Source organism: Balaenoptera ricei, chromosome X, assembly GCF_028023285.1.
Source record: "Balaenoptera ricei isolate mBalRic1 chromosome X, mBalRic1.hap2, whole genome shotgun sequence".
Taxonomy (NCBI): Eukaryota; Metazoa; Chordata; class Mammalia; order Artiodactyla; family Balaenopteridae; genus Balaenoptera; species Balaenoptera ricei.
In genome coordinates this window covers 107,480,065-107,505,552 of record NC_082660.1, presented here as the reverse complement: position 1 = coordinate 107,505,552, position 25,488 = coordinate 107,480,065, and the positions used below count along the sequence as shown (strand labels likewise).

General features: G+C 44.2%; 1 protein-coding gene across 1 annotated transcript; it reads right to left on the bottom strand.

Moving 5' to 3' along the window:
- Positions 1–1,990: 1,990 nt before the first annotated feature.
- LOC132357180 (homeobox protein ESX1-like) lies at positions 1,991–15,067 on the bottom strand. The gene is made up of 4 exons (XM_059910466.1): positions 14,962–15,067; positions 14,447–14,822; positions 5,611–5,656; positions 1,991–2,458 (listed from the first exon to the last, which is right to left on the bottom strand). The coding sequence occupies exons 1-4, from the start codon at positions 15,065–15,067 to the stop codon at positions 1,991–1,993; spliced, it is 996 nt and encodes a 331-aa protein (XP_059766449.1).
- Between the last annotated feature and the right edge of the window lie 10,421 nt (positions 15,068–25,488).

Below are 25,488 nucleotides of genomic sequence, written 5' to 3'. Positions count from 1 at the left end.
CTCCATGAGGGAGTTCTAAATAGGATCTTTCCATGGATAATGACCCTGCTTCATTGGCTTGGTGTTAGAAGTCTTGTATTTGGCTCCAAGTCAATTCATCAAGAGCCATTTTACCAAAAGTCAAGACACAGAATGACCAAGTGAACAAGTGGGCCATTCTTTGAAGGATCAAGTTACTGTATGACTAATTTGCCAGAGCTTACCAAATTTACCAACTTACCAAAAACTTTTTTGTTGTTTTTTTATGTATTTATTTCAGCTTCATTAAGGTATACTTAATATACAAAAATGCACATATTTAATGTATACATTTTGACAAGTTTGGACATATACATACAACCATGATACCATCATGACAATGTTATTTTTAAATACAGAGTTTGCTGTAGTTTTCTTTGGGCTAGTAGGCATGGGCAAGGGCTGTGGAGAGCCAGTTCTACAACGTTCTGTGCCTCCAGACATGTCCCCCCGCCATTCTTCAGTCTCTCCCCAGTCTGGGATAGGCAACCCAGGAAGACTCTGTTCTTCTCCCAGCAAATCACCCTCTCCTCCACCCCTCCCCTCAGCTAAAACAACGTGAACTTGGCTGAGGGCCTCTTCCTGTGTCCTCACATAGCCTTTCCTGTGTGTGTGTGTGTGTGTGTGTGTTTTCTACCTGGAAGTTCCATTTGAAGAAGGCATCATGAACAAAGGTAAGGTCTATCTGCTGCTTTTATTTATTAAATAAATTTATTTATTTATTTTTGGCTGTGTTGGGTCTTTGTTGCTGTGTGCGGGCTCTCTCCACTTGGCGGCACTTCTCATTGTAGTGGCTGCTCCTGTTGCGGACCATGGGCTCTAGGTGCGCGGACTTCAGTAGTTGTGGCATGCGGGCTCAGTAGTTCTGGGACGTGGGCCTAGTTGCTCTGGGGCACGTGGGATCTTCCCAGACCAGGGATCGAACACTTGTCCCCTGCATTGGCAGGCAGACTCTTAACCACTGCACCACCAGGGAAGCCCTACCTGCTTCTTTTAAATAAAGTGATTATCCTGGATCAGTGCTCAGGGACCACCACCTCCTGGCTTCAGGCAACACTCAACCAAGAGGCTCCCTTTCAGTGTTGAATTAGCTGGAACCAGGGTTCTCCCAAGGATGTTGAAGGTGACAAAATACACTTGAAGGCCACATCATCCGTCAGCTCTGAGCTGGGGAAGGAGCTATGCTATGCTTTCTGCGTCTGGGGGTGGGGGAGAGGGGGTGAGAAGAGCCGCACGCGGGCCTAGACAGTCTCCTCTTGCGTTACCTTCGCAGAGGTAGGCCCCTCCCCCTCCGCTAGCGTGGTTTCTATCCCCATGTGCCCTCCACAACAGGGAAGGCGGTGAACAGAACTGGGAGAGAACCAGATGATGCCCTGCTCCCTCTCCTCCATAAAGCCCTCTGAGTAGTCACTGCAGAAGTGTCCCTTGGAGTCCTCCTTGTACCTGAGCTGGTCACCATGAATGGGCCTCAGGCCTGCTTTGAAACACACTGTTCTCCCATTCGAGACTCCACACCACCCGTCTTGCACATCTAGGTGGTCCCAATGGGGCAGGGTGCGGGGAGCATGGGTGCTGGGGGAGAGGGTGGAAGAGAACAGGTGGGTCTGTGTAAACCCCTCATGGGCACCTGGGAAACTTCTGAGATGTGCATGGCCTATGATGGTGACTCAGGGCTGTTACTGCATGAAAGGAGGCCTCCTGGGCATTCGGTCTGAATGGTGCTGGCTTAGCAACTTCCATCAAATTTACTAACCCCATGTGACACAGAGAACAAATATGCAGAGAATTCACAACTTTATTGAAAGTACAAAAACATGGCCTGAAACAGTGGGTCAATGACTCTACTTCTATTTAATACACTTGGCAGGCATTTGGGGAACTGCTCTTGGTGGCGAGGTAGGCAGAATTTGAATCTGGCTCAAAGGCACTTGGAAAAAACCTGTCACAGACACCATTCAAGACGAAATGGGGGCTACCGAAGGACCACCGATGATAAGGGACCAGGCCGTGATGCATGAGGGCACCTACAGGGAAGCAAGGGTAGAAGAAGCCAGGGCGGAGGAGGCAACAGCATAGGAGGAAAGGGCGGCATGGGCGGCACGGGCGGCATGGGTGGCACGGGTGGCATGGGTGGCCTGGGCGGCATGGGTGGCACGGGCGGCATGGGTGGCACGGGCGGCATGGGTGGCCTGGGCGGCATGGGTGGAATGGGCGGCATGGGTGGCATGGGCGGCATGGGTGGCATGGGCGGCATGGGCAGCCCCAGCAACAGTGGCTCCAGAAGAACGCAGATCCAATTCAGCTCCTGAAGCAGGATGGCCAAGCAGGTTTCACACAAACAGACGGCAACAGGGGGGGCCGGGGGCCCGGGGGGCACGTTTCTGAACATTAGTGCCCTCTGATTTCTCCGCCACGTTACCCTTCTATTCTTAAACCAACCCTTCAAGCAGAGAGAAAAAGGGATTGATTAGTATATTGAGCATTTCATGTCAGACGTGAAAAATCGCAGCAGGGAGCTCTCGGTGCCTTGAAGATTTTAAACTGCATCAGGAAAAGCTGTTTCCTTCTTGCTAAAATATCTTAGGATATGTAGCTGAGGGCGCTCCCTTCAGCCCCCCTCCCCCCCAAGAGCGAGCACCGACTATGTGCCAGGCTCTGGATTGGCATATGGCTTTGTCTCTCCCCTCCCACCTTTACTATTATTTCCCCCACTCTTAGATGCAGGTGGAGCTGACCAACTGCACTCTGTCCCTGCTGCTATTACTATGCCTGGTAGGTCTGCGTCCTGACAACTGACCATCAGCTCCAGCTGCCACTAATCCCTACTCATTGGGCAGGTGTCACCTTAGTTATGGGGGAAGTTGAGCATAGGAAAAAGTGGGTGCCTTTTAAAATCATACTGAGGGGAATGGTCCCCATTTTGAAAAACCCATCTTTGGTTACAGTAAATAATCAATAGGAGTGGGTTGGATCTTTAAACAAAAGCTTTCCTCAAGGATGACTCAAAAGGGTCATTCATCCTCTGGAACCCTGGGATGGTTAAAAAGATGGAGATGGTATTGTGAGGGAGGTTTGGTCATGGGGGGCCCAGGGACTTTGTGGCTTGTCTTGCTGGACACCGGCAGAGCTGAAGCCCTGGACACTGCCTTAATATCCGACTATAGGGGTAATGAATGTTTAGACTAACTCGGCCCAAATTTACTAAAGCTCTTAAAATCTTTGCCCAGACAAGAGTTTGGGGGGAAAGAGGCATACCATTGTCACCACTGTCAATTCTGCACTCTCCACCCTGCCCCACCCTCCAAACCTTCCTGGGCTCAGGACCAGGTCAGCTCACTCTGCTCTGGCTACAGTTGCAGGACCTTGGACCAGAGCCTCTGGTGCCCAGCACGGTTGCGCCCTCTAGGAGCTGCTAATCAACCAGGAGATCCCCATCCTGTTCCTTATGCTTAAGGCAAGAGGGTGCAACCTGCATTTTAGGAAGACAGCCGACAACCACGTGAGTGAGGGGTCACAAAATGGCTCCCCCCTAAATATCTGCCAACTATTAACAACTGAAAGTAAAGCCTGTCCTGTGGACTCCACTGCTCCCTCAGCAAATCAGTTCATGGAATTATGTCACATTTAGTATTTTTGGAAGTTTCCACTTGGCAAATTTTACATGAGACCAAGGGCCTCCGTTCTCTGTCGCCCCATTTTCCCTCTCCCATCTTAGTATTTGGGTCCTTCTGCTGCATGAATATGTGGTCAAAAAAAGCCAGTGTAATAGAGCTCATTTTGGGGGGTTCGAGTGTACCAATGGTCAAATCTGCATAAATATAAGCAATATGCAAAGCTGGCTATCTGAGGTTCAGGCTGACACTACTTCCATACTTCCAATACTGGTTTCATAAAACAACTCGTACTGTCTTTGCAAAACAAGGGAGGGTGTCCATTAAATGTTTCTTTGGGACATTCATGCTGTAGAGTTTGGAAATAGATGAAAACATTCTCCCTTTTTCTTCATTTGTTTCTTGCTGCTCTTTTTCCCTTCAGAACTCCATTAAGAGACTACTACGTAAACCCAGGAGAAGCAAGCCGCGAAAACGTCAGTTTTTCTTTTCCTCTGAGCTTGCTTTGCCTGCTTGAGAAAGCAGAGGCCTGGGCCTCCCAAGCCCTGGCCAGATCTGACTGTGAGCCCAGCCCGTGGCCTTAGGCTGCCAGCACTGCTTTCCAGACCCCACCACCAGCTCTGCAGCCCGTGTCCATCACTGCCCTCACACACGCTCTCTGCAGCAAAGCTAGTGAACCCATCCTGATTCTTCTTTCCTTCCTTCCTTCTTTCTTCCTTTCTTTATCAATCTTGTTTTTTAGAAAAATATTCCTTTTCCACAACCAGCGAAGCCACTGCACTGACAAGCCCGCGCACCACAACGAAGAGTAACCCCGGCTCTCCGCAACTAGAGAAGAGCCCACGCACAGCAACGAAGACCCAACGTAGCCAAAAATAAATAAATAAATATATTAAAATATATATATATATATATATATTCCTTTGATACAACTTACTGTGTTCTATGGACAAATAATCAGCTTCTGTGCCATGAGCTACCAACTAGTAACCACTACCTGAGTGAATGAGCAAGTATTTCAAATTAACACAGGTAAGCGACTAGCTGAGAGCCAACCATTGACCATCACAACCGACTTCTTCAAAACCAATCCCTCATAATAGTATGAAAAGGGAAGAAAAAAATTCTTAGACATTAGAAATTGCTCAAAATAATATTCACTGATACATTTGGTAGTTTCATAATGTTGAATTTACGCAGTATCTCCAAGACATATATCGATAGTATCCAATTATTCTCAAACCCGTCCACCTTTTGAGGTCAGTGGAAATTTATTCAAATTTGTTCTTTTTGTTTGTTTTATTGTTTTATATATTTAGACAAATTCCTAAAGATTGCAAACCTTTCCCCCGTCTCCATCATAATGCACAACCTACTATGTTAGCAATGTTTTCAGACTGCACATCAAAAAATTTCAGAAAATTAAAATTTACGGCTGAAACTCTCTACACTGCTCTACCAAACACATAAAAACAACAGCAAGAGGACCAGGCACTTGGAATTTTAAGCTTTTCCCCTTCCCATCAGTCTCATCTAAACTAAACATATGTTAACTGCTCATATGCTGTGTTCCGAGGTGAACTATTCCCTTACCCAATTGCCTGAATACTTGTAAATTCACTCCTTATACAAAGAGCTTATGCCTGGCTTTAAATTTTTAAAATAATTTAGTATACTTGAACCCTCTCCTAACCCAGCTATTTGGTGCATTAATTTGAATAATTCCCAAGTCAGAATCAGCCCCAACATGATTCCACAGAGGATTGCCCCCTAAAGGACACCAGTTTTGGAAGGAGTTTAACTTTACTGAAGATACATATATTCTGGCCCCAAAGCCCCAGAAGTTCAAACCTTATTTCCAAAACATAGACAAGGGTACAAAAACACACCAACTTGAGAATGTCTAGGACAAGGTATCCAATTCCTAAAGCAGGTTTTAGATTGGCTGCCCTGCCAAGTTGCTTTTTTCAGGTTTACTGACCCGTGCTCTGGCTTCAGTCACTCCCAGGCGTCTTGCAAGCTCCTTTCTGAGGGGAAAAATATTGCAAATATTCAGCATTTGACATTATGCATGAAATGAAATATACAATGCACATTTCATGCTATGTTAAAATGTTTATTCAGAGAGTAGCCAAGATGGTGGCATAGGAAAACCCTGAGCTTACCTCCTCCCATGGGTACACCAAAATTACAACTATTTACAGAGAAACTATTGATGAGAATGACCTGAAGACTAGCAGAAAAGATCTTCCACAACTACAGATATAAAGAAGGAAACACAACGAGATGGGACAGGAAGGGCCGACATGTGGTATAGTCAAGACCCACACCCCCAGGTTGGCGACCCATAAACAGGAGGATAATTACAATTGCAGAGGTTCTCCCCAAGAAGCAAGGGGTCCAAGCACATTAGATTTCCTACCTTGGGGTCCTGCACTGGGAAGAACGCCCCCAGAACGTTTGGCTTTGAAACCCAGTGGGGCTTACTTTCAGGAGAGCCAGAGGGCTGTGGGAAATAATAGAGATTCCACTCTTAAAGGGTGCACACAAAATCTCACATGCTCCAGGACCCAGGGCAGAAGCAGTAATTTGAAAGGAGCCTGGATCAGACCTACCTGCTGATCTTGGAAAGCCTCCCAGAGAGCCAGGAGGCAACTGGAGCTCACCCTGGGGACATAGACACTGGCAGCAGCCATTTTAGGGCGCTCGTTCTACCATGAGGACTCTGCTGCTGGCAAGCACCATTTTGGAATCCTTCCTCTAGCTTACCAGTACTGGGACCCGCCCTGCCCACCAGTCTGTTGACGCCATTCCCGGGACGCCCCAGGCCAAGCAGCTAGCCAGGCAGGGACACAGAATCACCCACCAACAAGTCAGTTGCCATAGGGGCTCCTGAGTCCCCAGCCGCCCAAGAACCAGACCCGCCCACCAGTGAGCCAGCAGCCTCTGCACTGGGCAGTGCCTGGCAACCAACAGACCAGGGTTCCAGCCCCGCCTACCAGCACATCCACAGTAGTCAGCCCATTACAATAGAAGGGCCCATGCAGCCCATATAGAGGGCACCCCTGGAGCATATAGCTCTGGTGACCAGAGGAAGTGACACAATATATTTAACGTGCTCAAAGGAAAAAAGTCTACAACCAAGAATACTCTACCTGGCAAGGCTATCATTCAGATTTGAAGGACAGATGAAGACTTTTAGAGACAGCAAAAGCTAAAAGAGTTCAACACCACAAAACCTGCTTTACAAGAAATGTTAAAGGAACTTCTCTAAGCAAAAAGAAAAGGCCATTACTACGAATAAAAAAAGAATGAAAGCAAAGTTATAAGCTTTTGCACAGCAAAGGAAACCATAAAGAAAATGAAAAGTCCATAGGCTTACGAACTGGGAGGAAATATTTGCAAACAATGCAACTGACAAGGGCTTAATTTCCAAAATATGCCAATAGCTCATACAACTCAATAACAAAAAAACAAACAACGCAATCAAAACATGGGCAGAAGACCTAAATAGACATTTCTCCAAAGAAGACATACAGATGGCCAACAGGCACATGAAAAGATGCTCAACATCACTAATCTCATATCTGGGCATATACCTGAAAAAGATGAAAGCTCTAATTCGAAAAGATACATGCACCCCAATGTTCAGAGCAGCACTGTTTACAATAACTAAGACATGGAAGCAACCTAAGTGTCCATCAACAGACAATGGCTAAAGATGATGTGGTATATATATACAATGGAATATTACTCAGCCATAAAAAGGTATGAAATTCTGCCATTTGTAACAACATGGACGGACTTAGACAGTATTATCCTAAGTGAAGTAAGTCAGACAGAGAAAGACAAATATTACATGATATCACTTATATGTGGAATCTAAAAAACAGTACAAGTGAACTTATTTACAAAACAAAAACAGACTCACAGACATAAAAAACAAACTTATGGTTACCAAGTGGGGGGATAAATTGGGAGCACAGGATTAACAGATGCACACTACCATATATACCAGATAAACCACAAGGATTTATTGTATAGCACAGGGAACTCTATTCAATATCTTGTAATAAACTATAATGGAAAAGAAAAAGAAAAAAGAATATAGATATATACATATATATATATATATGTATAATCTAATACACTGCTATATATAAACCTCATGGTAACAACAAACCAAAAATCTATAATAGGGGCTTCCCTGGTGGCACAGTGGTTGAGAATCTGCCTGCCAATGCAGGGGACACGGGTTCGAGCCCTGGTCTGGGAAGATTCCACATGCCACGGAGCAACTAGGCCCGTGAGCCACAATTACTGAGCCTGCGCGTCTGGAGCCTGTGCTCCGCAATAAGAGAGGCCGCGATAATGAGAGGTCCGCGCACTGCGATGAAGAGTGGCCCCCACTTGCCGCAACTAGAGAAAGCCCTTGCACAGAAACGAAGACCCAACACAGCCATAAATAAATAAATAAATAAATAAATAAATAAACCGAAAGTTAAAAAAAAAAAGCTGCCTTATTAAAAAAAAAATCTATAATAGATACACACACAAAAAAAGAGAAAGGAATCCAAACATAACACTAAAGATAGTCATCAAATCACAAGGGAAGAGAGCAAAAGAAGAAGGAACAAAAAAGAACTCCAGAAACAATTAGCAAAATGGCAGTAAGTACATACCTACCAATAATTACTTTAAATATAAATGGAATAAATGCTCCAATCAAAAGACAAAGAGTAGCTGAATGGATAAAGAAACAAGACCCACATACATGCTGCCTACAAGAGACTCACTTCAGATCTAAAGACTCAGACAGAAAGTGAAGGGATGGTAAAAGGTATTCCATGCAAATGGAAATCAAAAGAAAGCTGGGGTAGCAATACTTATGTCAGATAAAATAGACTTTAAAACAAAGACCATAACAACAGACAGAGAAAGACGTTACATAATGAACATGGAATCAACCCAAGAAGATATAACAATTGTAAATATATATGCACCCAACATAGGAGCACCTAAATACATACAGCAAATATTAACAGACATAAAGGAGAAATTGACAGTAACAATAATATTCAGGACTTTCACACCCCACTTACATCAATGGACAGATCACCCAGACAGAAAATCAATAAGGAACCACTGGCCTTAAATGACATATTAGACCTCCATTAGGTCTAATATCTTAATAGATATTTATAGAGCATTCCATCCAAAAGCAGCAGAATACACACTGCTCTCAAGTGCACATGGAATATTCTCCAAAAAACAAGCCTCAGTAAATTTAAGAAAATTGAAATCCTATCAAGCATCTTTTCCAACTATAATCCTGTGAGACTAGAAATCAACTACAAGAAAAAAACTTCAGAAAAACACTAACATGTGGAGGTTAAACAAAATGCTACTGAACAAGCAATGAGTCACTGAAGAAATCAAAGACAAAATAAAAAAATACCTGGAGACAGGGCTTCCCTGGTGGTGCAGTGGTTGAGAATCTGCCTGCCAATGCAGGGGACACGGGTTCGAGCCCTGGTCTGGGAAGAACCCACATGCCGCGGAGCAACTGGGTCTGTGAGCCACAACTACTGAGCCTGCACGTCTGGAGCCTGTGCTCCGCAACAAGAGGCCGCGACAGTGAGAGGCCCGCGCACCGCTATGAAGAGTGGCCCCCACTTGCCGCAACTAGAGAAAGCCCTTGCACAGAAACGAAGACCCAACACAGCCATAAATAAATACATAATTTTTAAAAAGTGTTAAAGGCCCAATAATCAAGATAAATAATATTTAAAAAATAAAAAAAAAATAAAATAAAATAGCATCAAGGGCCTCCCTGGTGGCGCAGTAGTTAAGAATCCACCTGCCAATGCAGGGGCCACGGGTTCAAGCCCTGGTCTGGGAAGATCCCACATGCCGCGGAGCAACTAAGCCTGTGGGACACAACTACTGAGCCTGCGCTCTGGAGCCCGCGAGCCACAGCTACTGAGCCCGTGTGCCACAACTACTAAAGCCCGCGCGCCTAGAGCCTGTGCTCTGCAACAAGAGAAGCCACCGCAATGAGAAGCCCCCACTTGCTGCAACTAAAGAAAGCCCATGTGCAGCAACAAAGACCCAACGCAGCCAAAAATAAAATTAATTAATTAATTAATTTAAAATAATAATAATCATAACAAATAAAATAGCATCAAAAAGAATAAAATAGGGCTTCCCTGGTGGCGCAGTGGTTGAGAATCTGCCTGCCAATGCAGGGGACACAGGTTCGAGCCCTGGTCTGGGAAGATCCCACATGCCGTGGAGCGACTAGGCCCGTGGGCCACAATTGCTGAGACTGTGCGTCTGGAGCCTGTGCTCCGCAACAAGAGAGGCCGCGATGGTGAGAGGCCCGCGCACTGCGATGAAGAGTGGCCCCCACTTGCCGCAACTAGAGAGAGCCCTCACACAGAGGCGAAGACCCAACACAGCCATAAATAAATAAATAAAATTAAAAAAAAAAAAAGAATAAAATACCTAGGAATAGGCTTCCCTGGTGGCGCAGTGGTTGAGAATCCGCCTGCCAATGCAGGGGACACGGGTTCGAGCCCTGGTCTGGGAAGATCCCACATGCCGCGGAGCAACTGGGCCCGTGAGCCACAATTACTGAGCCTGCGCGTCTGGAGCCTGTGCTCCGCAACAAGAGAGGCCGCGATAGTGAGAGGCCCGCGCACCGCGATGAAGAGTGGCCCCCACTCACCGCAACTGGAGAAAGCCCTCACACAGAAACGAAGACCCAACACAGCCAAAAATAAAAAAAAATAATAAATAAATAATAAATAAAAAATTTAAAAAAAAAAAAAAAAAAAAAATACCTAGGAATAAACTTAACCAAGGAAGTGAAAGACCTATACTCTGAAAACTATATATAAAACACTGATGAAGGAATTTGAAAATGTTACCAAAAAATGGAAAGATATACTGTGTTCTTGGATTGGAAGAATTAATATTGTTAAAATATCCATACAACCCAAAGCAATCTACAGATTTAATGCAATCCCTATCAAAATACATGACATTTTTCACCAACTAGAACAAATAATTCCAAAATTTATATGGAACCACAAAAGACCCCTGAATGGCCGAAGTAATCTTGAGAAAAAATAACAAACCTAGAGGTATCACAGTCCCTGACTTCAGACTACTGTATACTACAAAGCTATAGTCATCAATGGACTTCCCTGGCAGCCCAGTGGTTAAGACTCAGCCCTTCCACTACAGGGGGCGCAGGTTCGATCCCTGGTTGGGGAAGATCGTGCATGCCGCGGGGCGTGGCCAAAAAATAATAATAAAAAAAAACCCAGTATGGTACTGGCACAAAAACAGACACACAGATCAATGGAACAGAATAGAGAGCCCAGAAATAAACCCACGCACTTATGGTCAATTAATCTATGACAAAGGAAGCAAGAATATACAACAGGGAAAAGACAGTCTCTTCAATAAGTGGTGCTGGGAAAACTGGACAGCTACATGTAAAAGAGAGAAATTAGAGCATGTGCTCACAGCATATTAAAAAATAAACTCAAAACGGATTAAAGGCCTAAAATGTAAGACCTGATACTATAAAGCTCCTAGAGGAAAACATAGGCAGAACACTCTGTGACATAAATCGCAGCAATATTTTTGGGGATCTGTCTACCAAGGCAAAAGAAATAAAAGCAAAAATAAACAAATGAGACCTAATTAAACTTAAAAGCTTTTGCACAGCAAAGGAAACCACATACAAAATGCAAAGACAACCTACTGAATGGGAGAAAATTTTTGCAAAGGACATGACTGACAAGGGGTTAATATCCAAAATTTATGAACAGCTCATACAACTCAGTATCAAAAAAACTAAGAACCTAATTCAAAAATGGGCAGAAGACCTGAACAGACATTTTGCCAAAGAAGATACACAGATGGCCAACAGGCACATGGAAAAAATGCTCAACACTGCTAATCATCAGAGAAATGCAAATCAAAACCATAATGAGATCACCTCACACCTGTCAAAATGGTCATCCTCATAAGGATAACAAATGTTGGTGAGGATGTGGAGAAAAGGGAACCCTCCTACTCTGTTGGGAGAATGTAAATTGTTACAGCCACTATAGAAAACAATGCGGAGGTTTCTCAAGAAACTAAAAATAGAACTACCATGTGGTCCAGCAATTCCACTCCTGGGCATGTATCCAAAGGGGACAAAAGCACTGATTCAAAAAGATACATGCACCCTAATGTTCATAGCAGCACTATTTACAATAGTCAAGATATGGAAGCAACCTATGTATCCAGCAACAGATGAATGGATAAAGAAGATGTGGTATATATATACAGTGGAATGCTTCTCAGCCATAAAAACGAATGAAATTCTGCCATTTGTAACAACGTGGATGGACCTAGAGAGTATTATCCTTAGTGAAATAAGTCAGACAGAGAAAGACAAATACTGTATGATTTCACTTATATGTGGAATCTAAAAAACAAAACAAATGAACAAACATAACTAAACAGAAACAGAAGTATAGATAGAGAGAGTAAACAGGTGGCTGCCAGAAGGGAAGGGGTGGGGAGGGAGAGAAATAGGTGAGGGAGATTAAGAGGTACAAACTTCCAGTTGCAAAATAAATAACTGGTATGAAATGTACAGTGTGGGGAATATAGTCAATGATTATGTAATGTCTTTGTATGGTGACAGATGGTAACTAGATGTATCACGGCGATCATTTTTAAATGTATAGAAATATAGAATCACTATGTTGTGTAACAGGAACTAACATATTGTTTTAGGTCAATTATACTTCTAAAGTAAACGAACAAACAAAACTCAGAGAAAAAGAGATCAGATTTGTGGTTACCAGAGGTGGGGGTGAGGTGGGGAAACTGGATGAAGGCAGTCAAAAGGTACAAACTTCCAGTTATAAGATAAATAAGTACTAGGGATATAATGTACAACGTGATAAATAAAATTAACACTGCTGTATGTTATATATGAAATTTGTTAGAGTTCCTAAAAGTTCTCATCACACAAAAAAATTTTTTCTGTTTAATTATGTGTCTATACGAGATGATGGATGGTCACCAAACTTATTATGATAATCATTTCATGATGCACGTAAGCCAACTCATTATGCTGTGCACCTTAAACTTATACAGTACTGAATGTTAATTGTATCATAATAAACTGGAAGAAAAAATGTTTGTCAGGCAGCTCTAGACATCCAAATCAAGGGGCATCTTGAGTTTGACCCTTTTGAGAAAGGGAGAAATTGGGCTGATCCAATTATCACACCACAGCAAAAGCAACCGAACTTGGAGTAATCGAGTTGAACAGAAAATCCTAAACCGAAGTTGATGCTAGTTACCATCCCTTCTTGTTGAATCGTCTCCTACCGCCATCCAGGTTTCCACGATACGGTTTGCCTACAAACAGCCTCTCCAAACACTCCTCCTCTGTCTCTTGCAAGCTTCTTTTATTGTCTTTCAATATTCCCTAGCTCAGTGAATATACCAGCAGCCATTCATTTGGGCAAATCAGAAATTTATACATTTTTCTTAAACATTTCCTTTTATCCCCATGTTCAAATTACCATGAATTGCTACCAATTTTACCTGCTAAGTATCTCTTTAATCTGTTCACTTCTCTCCATTGCCACTACCCTGGACCAACACACCATCACCTCTGGCCTTGCCTACTGAACAGCCTCCTAGGATCGAATCCCAGCTCTGCCACATTCCAGCTGTGCCATCTTGGGCAAGTTTCATCACTTCTCTGAGCTTCAGTTTTTTCACAGGTTAAGTGGGGATAATAACAGTGGCTACCACATTCACAAGGGGTTGTGAAAATTCAATGACAGTATGTAGAAAAACCCTTTAAAACAAGTGCTTAACACACAGTATCCACAATGTAAATGATAGCTTTTTAAATTTTAGCCGCATTCACAGGTAGTCGGCAACCCATTCATTCTCCACACTGAAGCTTGCTTTAGGGACAATTCTACCTCAGGCACAAACTTTAGGGGTAACTAAAATTACAGTAATCGGGCTTCCCTGGTGGCGCAGTGGTTACGAATCCACCTGCCAATGCAGGGGACACGGGTCCGAGCCCTGGTCCGGGAAGATCCCACATGCTGCGAGGCAACTAAGCCTGTGTGCCACAGCTACCGAGACTGCGCTCTAGAGCCCACGAGCCACAACTACTGAGCCCACGTGCCACAACTACTACGGAAGCCCACCCGCCTAGAGCCCGCGCTCTGCAACAAGAGAAGCCACCACAATGAGCAGCCCGCGCACGGCAACTTAGAGTAGCCCCCGCTCACTGCAACTAGAGAAAGCCCGAGCCCAGAGCCCGAGCGCAGCAACAAATACCCAAAGCAGCCATAAATAAATAAATAAATAAATTGATTTATTTTTAAAAATTCAGTAATCAAGATAAAGGATGTTTTAATGTAGTGTTTAAATTAATGCAAATATAATCCATGAATAACTGATGATCAAAACTTCAGATAAAAGTAGACTCCAACTCTGCATTTGCTCCACCACGCCTCAGGCGACTCATTATTTATGTTAACCGGCGGCCGACAAAGCTCCCCGACATGACTTATTCAAACACCGCACGGAAATATCGACCTCGATTCCCACCAGGCAGAGCCCCCGCCCCCGTCCTAGGCCCCGAGTGCGCCGGAAGGGCCGGGCCGCCGCCAGGCCTCGGGGCTTTCAGGTCCGGAGCCGAGGAGAGGGACCCGCGCGAGCGCCGCCCGCCACCCGCGCGGCAGCCCGCGCCGCCCGAGACGCCCGCTTACCGCGTGCGCTCGTTGGGGTACTGAGTACGCTGGAAAACGCGCTCCAGGTCCTGCAGCTGCACCCGCGTGAACCTGGCGTGGGGGACCTGCTGCTGCCCCTCTGCGGCCTCGGGACCCTCGACGGCGGCCCGCGGGGGCTGCTCCTCGCCGCCCTGCTCTCCGCCTTCGCCGCCGCTCGCCTCAGCCTCGGCCTCGGCCTCGCGGCTTTCGCCGTCCGCGGGGCCGGCGGCTCCGACGCTGACATCGCAGCCTTCCTTTCCTTCTCCTTCGTCTCCCGCCTCTTTCCCTTCCGCGGCTGCTCCCAGCTCGGGTTCGGACTGAGCCTTCTGCTCCTCTCCCCCCTCTCCGGGAAGCGAGATCTCCGCGGGCTTCACCTCTGCAAGGGAGGTAAACCCAAAGAGAAAGATCAGGCCGTCGAGGGAGCCCGGCTCTGGGGAGGGGCTGCGTCCGAGTGGGGTCCTGCCGTTCGCCCCTCCCTGGGATCGGCTAAAGCGAGTGCCCCGCCCGCCACTGACCGTGCGCTTCTTCCCGCTCCTCGTCGACCCCCAGCTTGAGGAAGCCGGCGACGGCTGCATCCGCGTCGTCATAGGCATCGTGGCTGCTCTGCGGCTGACGCTCCATGTCCCGACTGCTGTCGAGGAGGCTGTGAGCTTCAGCGGAGGCTGCGCTGAATCTCCTGAGACCCCCGGCTCACGACTCAAGGCTAGAGCGGTGGCCCACGACCCGGCACCGCTAAGGCTCCTCTGGCGTCTGGTCAGCTTTCAGGGAGTCTGGAATAACGCTCTCTGTGGGTTTGCCACAGCCTGCTGGGGGTTGGGTTGGCTGATGTGCGCATGCGGCAGGGCCTCTGCCGTCTAGGGGGCGCTGGCGGGGGGGCGGGGGATGTTGCGCGCCGCCCGGGCGCTGGTAGGGAGCATGCGTGAGAGCAGAACGCCGGGTCCCAGGTTGCAACCTAGCTGACTAAGTACTCCGCACTGGGTCGGGCGTCTTCCCAGACCAAGGGGCTGTGCCCGATTTGTGGAGGGTACGAGAGAGACCTCACCCAGGCTCCATAGACCTTAGAGAAGCGTCTGGGGACTATCTCTTGACCGAGCCCTCCATATCCAGCAGCCAGTACCAAGAAGGGAACAGTAATCAAAGTAATACGGTCGACCCTTGGTATCCGCGGGGGATTGGTTCCAGGACCCGCCGCGGATACCAAAATCGGCGGATGCTCAAGTCCCATAGTCGGCCCTCCGCATCCGCTGATGCGAAACCCATGGATATGGAGGGCCGCCTGTATATTTATTGAAATTAAAAAAAAACCAAACCTGTGTTTAAGTGGACTTGCAAGTTCAAAAGCCGTGTAGTTGAAGGGTCAACTGTATTATTAGCTAAGAGTTTGCTTGCTCTGAATTTTTGCAATGAGGTTGAAGTCAGAGTCCTCCGTACTCCCCGGGTCTCCAGGAGCAGTTCAGGGTTGGGTTTTCTGAGCATGCCTGGTGCTCAGATGCACTATGCAAACAAAACAAAAGAAAGCGAAACCCAGCGGCCGCCGCCCCCCTCCCCCCAGAAAGTCCATTAGCCTATAGATTTTTAGTAATGAATCAACATCAGATTGCAGGTGTAGAAACCTGCACAGTGCTTCAAGCACTCAAGAATGCTTACCGGGTACAGAGTTCCCGCCTTTTTTTTTTTTTTTTGTCCTTGTTGCAACTATGGACTATGCTACCTCTTTGTGCACAGCTCCTAAGCTCCTATTGCTTCTGGCTGTAGATCCTCTACAAAAGCATACATGTCCCTTGTGGTGGGCCCCTGTGGACATGGGTAAATTTACCCACTTTCTTGCCGCTGCCTATCCCCCCATCTCATCTCCTCACGTTTTCTAGAAATATTTTCCTGAGCCCTTGCTGAGGAATAAATAAATTTTATTTACTGTCAAATAAAAGAGGGCCAGGCCAGATTTAGGGCTCTATGGTTTTTCCTTGAAGAAGTGTTTTATAGATGCCCCAAGACTTAATATCCTAAATATTGAAAATAGCTTATAATAATGGGCCCTATACTTGACAATGTACTTGATTTAGCCTGTGTTTCCTTGGGCAACCATTTTCATCAACCCCCTTGGGGATCAGAAACCAAATCATTTTTGTGGGCTCCTAAATATATCATGGGACCTAGTCACCTCACCTACAGTGCCTAAGGGATAAGTGCCCCTGCCTCATGTCTCTGGAGGGTGGTCAAGAAACTAAAAAAGGTTTGTTGACCAATTCTCTTTCAAAAACTTGTAAGACATGGCAATATGAGTACCTCCTCCTGATTTTAACCAAGACATTTCCTCCTCAGGTTGGCCCTTGGTTAGTTCGGCAGGCCTCTCCCTCTCTTGGCTGGATATCCTATACACAATTTTGGTTCCATATTAGTTATCACATGAGAGACCTATGAGGGTTTTTATCATGATTTGCATTAGACAAGCTAGGACGTCTGTGACAGCTCAGGAGGTGTGTTCTTCCACATCTCAGATTTCCACAGTGAATTTGTGTTTTCTCAACTTTAGTCACCCATGTGACCCTTGACAAATGTTGCCCTACCTTGGCATCAGTCATGGTTGTATTTATTTAAAAGTTTTACTTAGCTTCACACTTTGAAAACCTTAAATACTGAATGGAGCTTCATCCTAAGCACTAATAGCCATGAATCGTAGTCGATGTAGTGGATTTATGGGAGCAGGGGCCCTGGAGCCAGATTGCTGGCAACTAAATCCTGGCTTTGCTCACCTCCTGCTAGCTGGCTAAACTGTTAGGTTGCTTATTCTCACTTAATCTTGGTTTCCACATCTGTAAAATGATGATAGCAATAGTAACTACCTCACCAGGTTATTGTGAGGATTAACTGAGATGGTAAAAACAGTGTTACCACTGGCCATACCATGCTGTCTCACATTTCCAATTTTCATCAATTTTGTGGTTTATTTATTCACAAAGGTCCATGAGAGAAGAAAGATGATAGCTATTCTCTGGCAGTTGGCAATGAGGACAGAAAGTTTCCGTGTGAATATGTCGCTACCATGTTTTTTTGTCCCTATATGTGCTTCAGTCAGTAATCCTTTGTTGGCTACTCTGTTTACAAGGCCCTACCTCAGGCAGTGTGGAGAGTGTCATGATTCCAGACGCAGCTATTGTGCCATGGGTTCTCACAGTCTGGGGAGAGAGATCAGCCCATGTGAGAGAAAGAAGCTGAAAATTCTGGAGACAGAGTGCCCAGCCCTACCACCACTAACTTGCTGTGTGGCCAGAGGTAAATTAGCTGACCTCTCTGTGCCTCAGGTGCCACATCTGTAGGATGGGGATCATGATGGTACCTGCTGTACCGTGTTGTGAAATTTACATGAAGGAATACAAGTAAGGCCCACGGTGAGGGCTCAGATAACTTTAGCTGATGCTAGTTAAGGGGTCGGGACTGACTGCGGTCAGTCTGCACAGGGGCCTGCACTGTGACTGAAGATGCTGGACACGGAGTGGCGCCCCTGCTCCTGAGTGGATATGAGAGTCTGTGGAGTGGCACACAGCTGTGCTTGCTCATGCTGGTGACACCATGTGGGTGCTCAATGTGCACCAGGGCCTGGCTAATCAATCTTATAGCCGTCCCCTGAGGAGGGGGCCATCACTCTCTTTAGTTCCTAATGGAAGAAATGGAGGCTCAGAGAGGTCCAGTGACTTTCCTAAGGTTACATAGATCAGTGGAAGAGGGCCAGGATTCAAACCTTTGAAGAGACTTTGTTCTTAGCAGCCCGTGGTAGAAGCAGATTTGGCTTTTTTTGCAGGGTAGTGGGGTTTCCCTTACACCTCACAGAATGAGTCAAATTTTGGTAAATGCTAAGCAGGCCGTGCATGGAACTTCAGTTCAGGGAGGTAGTATGAGCAGCCCCAGGAGTGATCAAGTATAAAGCTTGTCTTAGGGAACACCAACCCAAACAGGGTGGCCAGGAGAATGAATGCATATGAAGTGCTGACCTTGAGAGGGAGCTGGAGGGGGAACCTGAAGAGAACTCTATACTGGGTGGGAAATAAAGTTTAAAAGTTAGGTTGAGGTCCAATTTATGGAAGGAGTTAGAATGTCTGCATTTGGGATCATGGAAAACTGTAAGAGTTTTGTGCCAGGGGAGTGCCTTAATGAAAGCACTGTTTTAGGATGTGTTTATAGGAAGGGAATCTCTAGGCTGGCTCTTGGTTCAGTTCATTGCAGTTACTGGGCATGCGGAACAAGGAACAGATCCGGAGGGCTTACTTGGAGGCCACAGCTGGCTGTCAGCGGGATTGGGAGCCCCCTTGAATTTGAATGTAAAGTTCCATGTGTATGGTGGCATTAGAATAGTCTGCGCACTTTTCATCAGAAAAAGTGGGACACAATGCCCCTAATCACCCCCTCCCACCCAAAATACTAAGAAAAATAAATAATAAATAATGATAATAGTCGGAAAGACCAAGGAATTGAGTAATGGAAGCAGGCTCTGGAGTTGGAGCATATGCATCTGGTTTTAGGGCACTTCTACTTTCCTGCTCATAGCAAGAGCTTTGGCCCTGAATTCTCACTACACGACACTGACAAGCCTTATTGTCCCTGAGCCTTAGTTTCCTGACCTTTTTTCTTTATATTTCTTTTTTCTTTGTGTGTATCTATTATAGATTTTTGGTTTGTGGTTACTGTGAGGTTTATATATAGCAACCTATATCTATATCTATATAGGTATATGATTGTTTTAAGTTGCTGATCTCTTAATTTCAAACACATTTTAGCAACCCTGCATTTTTATCCCATTTTAAGTAGTTTTAACATCATATTTTACCTATTTTTGATTTGTGTATCCCTTAACTACTTATTGTGGATATAGATGATTTTACTACTTTTGTCTTTTAACCTTTCTACTAGCTATATATATGGTTGACTTACTACCTTTACTGTATATTTGCCTTTACCAATGAGCTTTTTCCTTTCATAATTGTCATGTTTCTAGTTGTGGCCTTTTCTTTTTTGCTTAGAGAAGTCCCTTTAACATTTCTTGTAAATTTGATCTCTCCATCGAATCTGAATGAAAGCCTTGCTGGGTAGAGTATTTTGGTTGTAGGTTTTTCCCTTTCATCAGTTTATGTTATTTATTTATTTATTTGGTCACGCCACGCAGGTTGTGGGATCTTAGTTCCCCGACCAAGGATTGAACCTGGGCCCTCAGCAGTGAGAGTGCGGCATCCTAACCACTGGACCACGAGGGAGTTCCCCCATTTCATTACTTTTCTTCTCAGTATTTATTCTGTTATCACCAGGTGCATCCAACAGGACAACAATAGGTGCCCAAACAAACAAACAAAAATAAGATTTAATGAGAGTGGGATTGGGTTAGGGGAACACCAATACATAAAAGAGGCTTAGGACAGTCAAATTGATGCCTTGTCCCACGTCTTATTCCACTCATACCCTTTATCACAGTCTATCCACAACAATTATTTTTCCCTTATATCATTTTTTAAAATTGTGGTAAAATTCAAATAATATAAAATTACCCATTTTAATAAAGTGTATGGTTCAGTGGCATTTAGTACATTCACAATGTTCTGCCACCATCACCACCATCTAGTTTCAAAACATATTCATCAGGACTTCCCTGGTGGTCCAGCGGTTAAGCCTCTGCACTCTAATGCAGGGGGCCTGGGTTCAATCTCTGGTCAGGGAACTAGATCCCACGTGCCCCAATTAAAGATCCTACACGCGGTAGCAAAGATCCCGCATGCCGCAACTAAGACCTGGCGCAGCCAAATAAAAACAAACAAATTCATCACCCCAAAATGACACCCCTATTTATTTAGCAGTCATTGCCCAGTCCTCCCTCCTCCAGCCCTGGCAACCACTAATCTGCTTTCTGTCTCTGGATTTGCCTACTCTGGATATTTAATATTCATGGACTCATACAATATGTAACCTTTTGTGCCAGCTTCTTTCACTTGGCATAATGTTTTTGAGGTTCATCCACATTGTAGGAGGTGTTAGTACCTCATTCTTTTTTTCTCTATGTGCTATTATATGTTAAGATTTATAGGTGACAAAAGAACTGAAGGGGGCCCTGGGGATTTACAAATTTACAGATGTAAAAAGTATAATAAAATATTTAAGTTTAAAACAAAACCAAACCAAATCATTCTAAAAGGAAGAGAAGAAAGTGCTTTCAAATCTCAGATTTCTCCTACTAGGTCAATAAACTGGACTTGATTTTATAATCACTAATGTTAAAAGAATAATATGGATGTATAATTTTTCATTTTCTGATAACATAAAACATGTCACTTTAAATGAAAGAACTGTACCCTACACCCAGGAGACTAGGGTCAAGCGATAATCACCTGGATCATTATATAAAGTACCTTCAGTGAGTCAGAGAACAATAAAGTCAAGTCCTTTTTATAAAATAGCCAACGTGAGATAGAAACTAATTTTTTTCATCCCACAGATGAGGAAATTGAGTCTCAGGTGTTTAAAGCCATTTGCTGGGAATTCCCTGGGGGTCCAGTGGTTAGGACTCGGCGCTTTCACTGCCAGGGGCCCTGGTTCAATCCCTGGTTGGGAAACTAAGATCCCACAAGCTGCACGGTGTGGCCAGAAAATGAAACCAAACCAAAACAAAACACTCATTTGCTTAAATCAGTAAGGGAGCAGAAAAACCAAGGGTAGAATTGCAGGCTTGCCTCTGCCTGTTCTGGGTGTTGGGGTTTGGAGAAGAGGAACTTTTGGGTTTTACTGTGTATTATCAAAACCTTTGAAATAAGATGTACTGATGAATTAATTATGTAATTAAAAAAGCTAATTCAGCTTCTAGAATACACTTTGTAGATAGTGGGCCACAAAACAAATCTAAGCTATCACTTTGTAAGTTGCCAAAACAGATTTGGACAGGTGGCTGCTTGTACTCAAGATTTAATCATCGAACAAGTACCTATAACGCATGATTTCTGTTAGGAATTAAAATGATACTATTATTTCTCCTAACTAGCTATAATCTATTTCTATATATAGCATAACGTTACATGATTCTTTATGGTGTAATACAAGTGAGCCAAAGATAACCTCTGTATATTGGTTCTATATTGTTTACTTCTTCACAGCAGACCAGGATCCATTAGCTCAAAAGTACCTGTCCAACTGGTTTAAGTATAGCCTAAATAAGCAGAAACTTATAATATTGTTAAAATGGCCATACGACACAAGGGAACTGGCAAACAAGCCGTAGAGTCTGCTCCGCAGTTGGAGAACGCATTAAACAACCTCCTGCAACACCTGAAGGCCTTGGCTTCTAAAAATAAAGAAACCAATCTCTCATGCTTCATGAAAAAGTTCCTGGATGAACAGACCAGGAACATAAGCTATCTGGAATACCAGCTTAACTATCAGAAGGACTTAGAAAAGGTAGCCCAGAGTGAAGGACAGCTTGAAAAGGCTGCTAAAGCATCTGAAGCATCAGGTAAAGAGACAACATCTGAAGGCAACACAGCAAGTCTTCCCACCCAGCAGGTCCCAAAGTCAGCTACTTAAGAATCTTGATCTTCTTTTCTGTTTGACAGAAGTATTCTTTCCTTTTCATCTTGGATCTTAATCCTCATAGTTGTGCATGCCGATAAATCTGTTTTGCATTATAAAAGAAAGGCAGTCTACAGATTCAATGCAATCCCTATCAAAATACCAATGGGATTATCACAGAACTAGAACAAATAATTCTAAAATTTGCATGGAAACACAAAAGGCCCCAAAAAGCCAAAATGACCGCGAGAAAGAACAAAGCTGGAGGTATCATGTGCCCTGATTTCAAAGTATACTACAAAGCTACAGTCATCAAAACAGTACAGTACTGGCATAAAAACAGACACGTAGATCAATGGAACAGAACATAGGGCTCAGAAATGAACCCACACTTAAATGAGCAATTAACCTATGACAAAGAAGTCAAGAACATACAATGGGCAAAAAACAGTCTCTTCAGTAAATGGTGTTGGGAAAACTGACAGCTACATGCAAAAGCATCAAATTGTACTACTCTCACACCATGCACAAAAATCAATTCAAAATGGATTAAAGACTTCAATGTAAGACCTGAAACCATCAAACTTCTAGAAGAAAATATAGGCAGTAGTCTCTTTCACATTGGTCTTAGTAATAGTTTTTGGATATTTCTCCTCAGGCAAGGGAAACAAAAGCAAAACTAAACAAATGGGACTACATCAAACTAAAAAGCTTTTGCACAGTGAAGGAAACTGTCAACAAAACGAAAAGGCCACCTACTGAATGGGAGAAGATACTTGCAAACAAATACCTGATAAAGGGTTAATATTCAAAATATGCAAAGAACTGCCACAACTCAACATCAAGAAAACAAACAACCTGATTTAAAAATGGGCTGGGGGTCTGAATAGACATTTTTCCAAAGAAGACATACAAATGGCCAACAGGAACATTAAAAGATGCTCAGCATCACTAATCATCAAGGATATGCAAATCAAAACCACAATGAGATATCACCTCACTCCTGTCAGAATGGCTTTTATCAAAAAGACAACAGATAACAAGTGTTGGTGAGGATGTGGAGAAAAAGGAACCCTCGTGCACTGTTGGTGGGAATGTAAATTGATACAGCCACTATGGAAAACAGTATGGAGATTTCTCAAAAAACTAAAAATAGAACTACCGTATGATCCACTCCTTGGTATTTATCCAAAGAAAACAAAAACACTAATTAGAAAATATATATACATCTGTATGTTCATTGCATCATTATTTACATTAGCCAATATATGGAAGCAACCTAAGTGCCCATCAATAGATGAATAAAGAAGTTGTATATATATACAATGGAGTATTACTCTGCCATAAAAAAGAATGAAATATCACCACTTGTGACAACGTGGATGGACCTAGAGGGTACTATGGTACGTGAAATAAGTCAGACAGAGGACAACAAACACTGTATGATTTCACTTATGTGTGGAATCTGAAAAAAAAAACAAGTGAGTAAACATTACAAGACAGAAACAAAGTCACAGATACAGAGAACAAACATGTGGTTGCCAGAGGGGAGGGGGGTGGAAGAAGGAAAGAAATAGGTGAGGGAAATTAAGAGGTACAAATTTCCACTTGCAAAATAAATGAGTCACAGGTATGAAATGTACAGTGTGGGGAATATAATCAATACCTATATGATATCTTTGGTGACATCTCATAACTAGACTTCTCGTGGAAATCATTTTGAAATATATAGAAATACCCAATCACTATGTTCCTATGTAACAGGAACTAACTGAGTGTTGTAGGTCAATTATACTTGAAAAACAAACACACAAACTCATAGAAAAAGAGATCAGATTTGTGGTGGGGTGGGGGAATGGATGAAGGCAATCAAATGATACAAACTTCCAGTTATAAGACAAATAAGTACTGGGGATGTAATGTACAACACGATAAATATAATGAACACAACTGTATGTTACATATGAAAGTTAAGAGAGTAAATCCTGAGAGTTCTCATCACACACAAAACTTTTTTTCTATTTATTCATGTATCTATATGAGATGATGGATGTTCACTAAACTTGTGCTAATAATCTCATGATGTGTGTAAGTCACATCATTATACTGTACACCTTAAACTTATACAGTGTTGTATGTCAATTATAGCTCAATAAAACTGGGGGGAGGAAGGAAATGCTACATTTCTTTACGAGGTAGTCCAAAATAAAGATGTCATTATCCCACCCAAATAAAATAAATAAATGAAAATGGCCAGTTTCCCTCTAGCACCTGACTATTAAAATGCACAAGGGAAAAGAATAGCAAGACCTCCATCAAGGAACATACCAAGAGGCAGTTTCAAAAATGGCCATTTGCACAGAAGTATCCTGGAGTCAGAAGGGAAGATGGTGCCCAGGACAGCTCTTGAGAGTGACACCTTGAGCAGGAGATGTATGATTGGTTTCGGGAGCCTGGGCTGAAGCCTCGACAGCTGATGGCTGAGGCCATTCAGGTCTCGGGACTGAGGTTAGAATGGGAGCAAGAGTGGTGGCTAAGCGTGGAGCCTGCGGCTTTGCTGGGCTTGGGGAACTTCAAAGAAAGGCTATGTTTTCTCCATCCGGAGACAAGAGGCTGAAACCATTGCTACTGCGTAAGAAGGAGGCGATTCCGATCTCAGAGAAGATCTCAGGTGTCCAGGTTCCAAGAACCCTCTGCAGTGCTACCGCCCAAACCTGACTAGCCATGGAAACAGTTTTTGGTCCGTCAGCAAAACTCTTCCTCAGGCTGGGGTCATCCTACCAACAAGAAGGGTTGTGTGTGCCTGTGTGCCTGTGTAAATAAACTGGCGATGCAGCATGGACACTGCTTCAGTTCCGCATAAGTCCCTCCCCCTCCCCAAGACCAAGGTGGACAAGGAGCCACGTTCTTTCTCAGCATCGAGCCTGAAATAACCGAAGGCAAGGACAACAGGCCACAAGATAAATTTCACAAGGGTTATTTTAATAACACAAGCCAATTCTGCTTGTGTTCCGGGTATTTTCTGGGTACGTTTGTGTTTCTATCACAGATATGTGATATAGGGTGCAAATCTGTGTAGTATCTGTGTGTGTGCATGTGTGTTTTCTACCTGGCAGTTCCATTTGAAGAAGGCAGCATGAACAAAGGTAAGGTCTACCTGCTGCTCTTATTTATTTTTGTTTTTAAAATGAATTTATTTTATTTTTGGCTGTGTTGGGTCTTTGTGGCTGTGTGTGGGCTTTCTGTAGTTGCGGCGCTTCTCCTTGCAGTGGCTGCTCTTGTGGTGGAGCACGGGCTCTAGGTGTGCGGGCTTCAGTAGTTGTGGCACACAGGCTCAGTAGTTGTGGCGCACGGGCTTAGTTGCTCTGCGGCACGTGGGATCTTCCCGCAGGCAGACTCTTAACCACTGCGCCACCAGGGAAGCCCTACCTGCTTCTTTTAAATAAAGTGATTATCCTGGATCAGTGCTCAGGGACCACCACCTCCTGGCTTCAGGCAACACT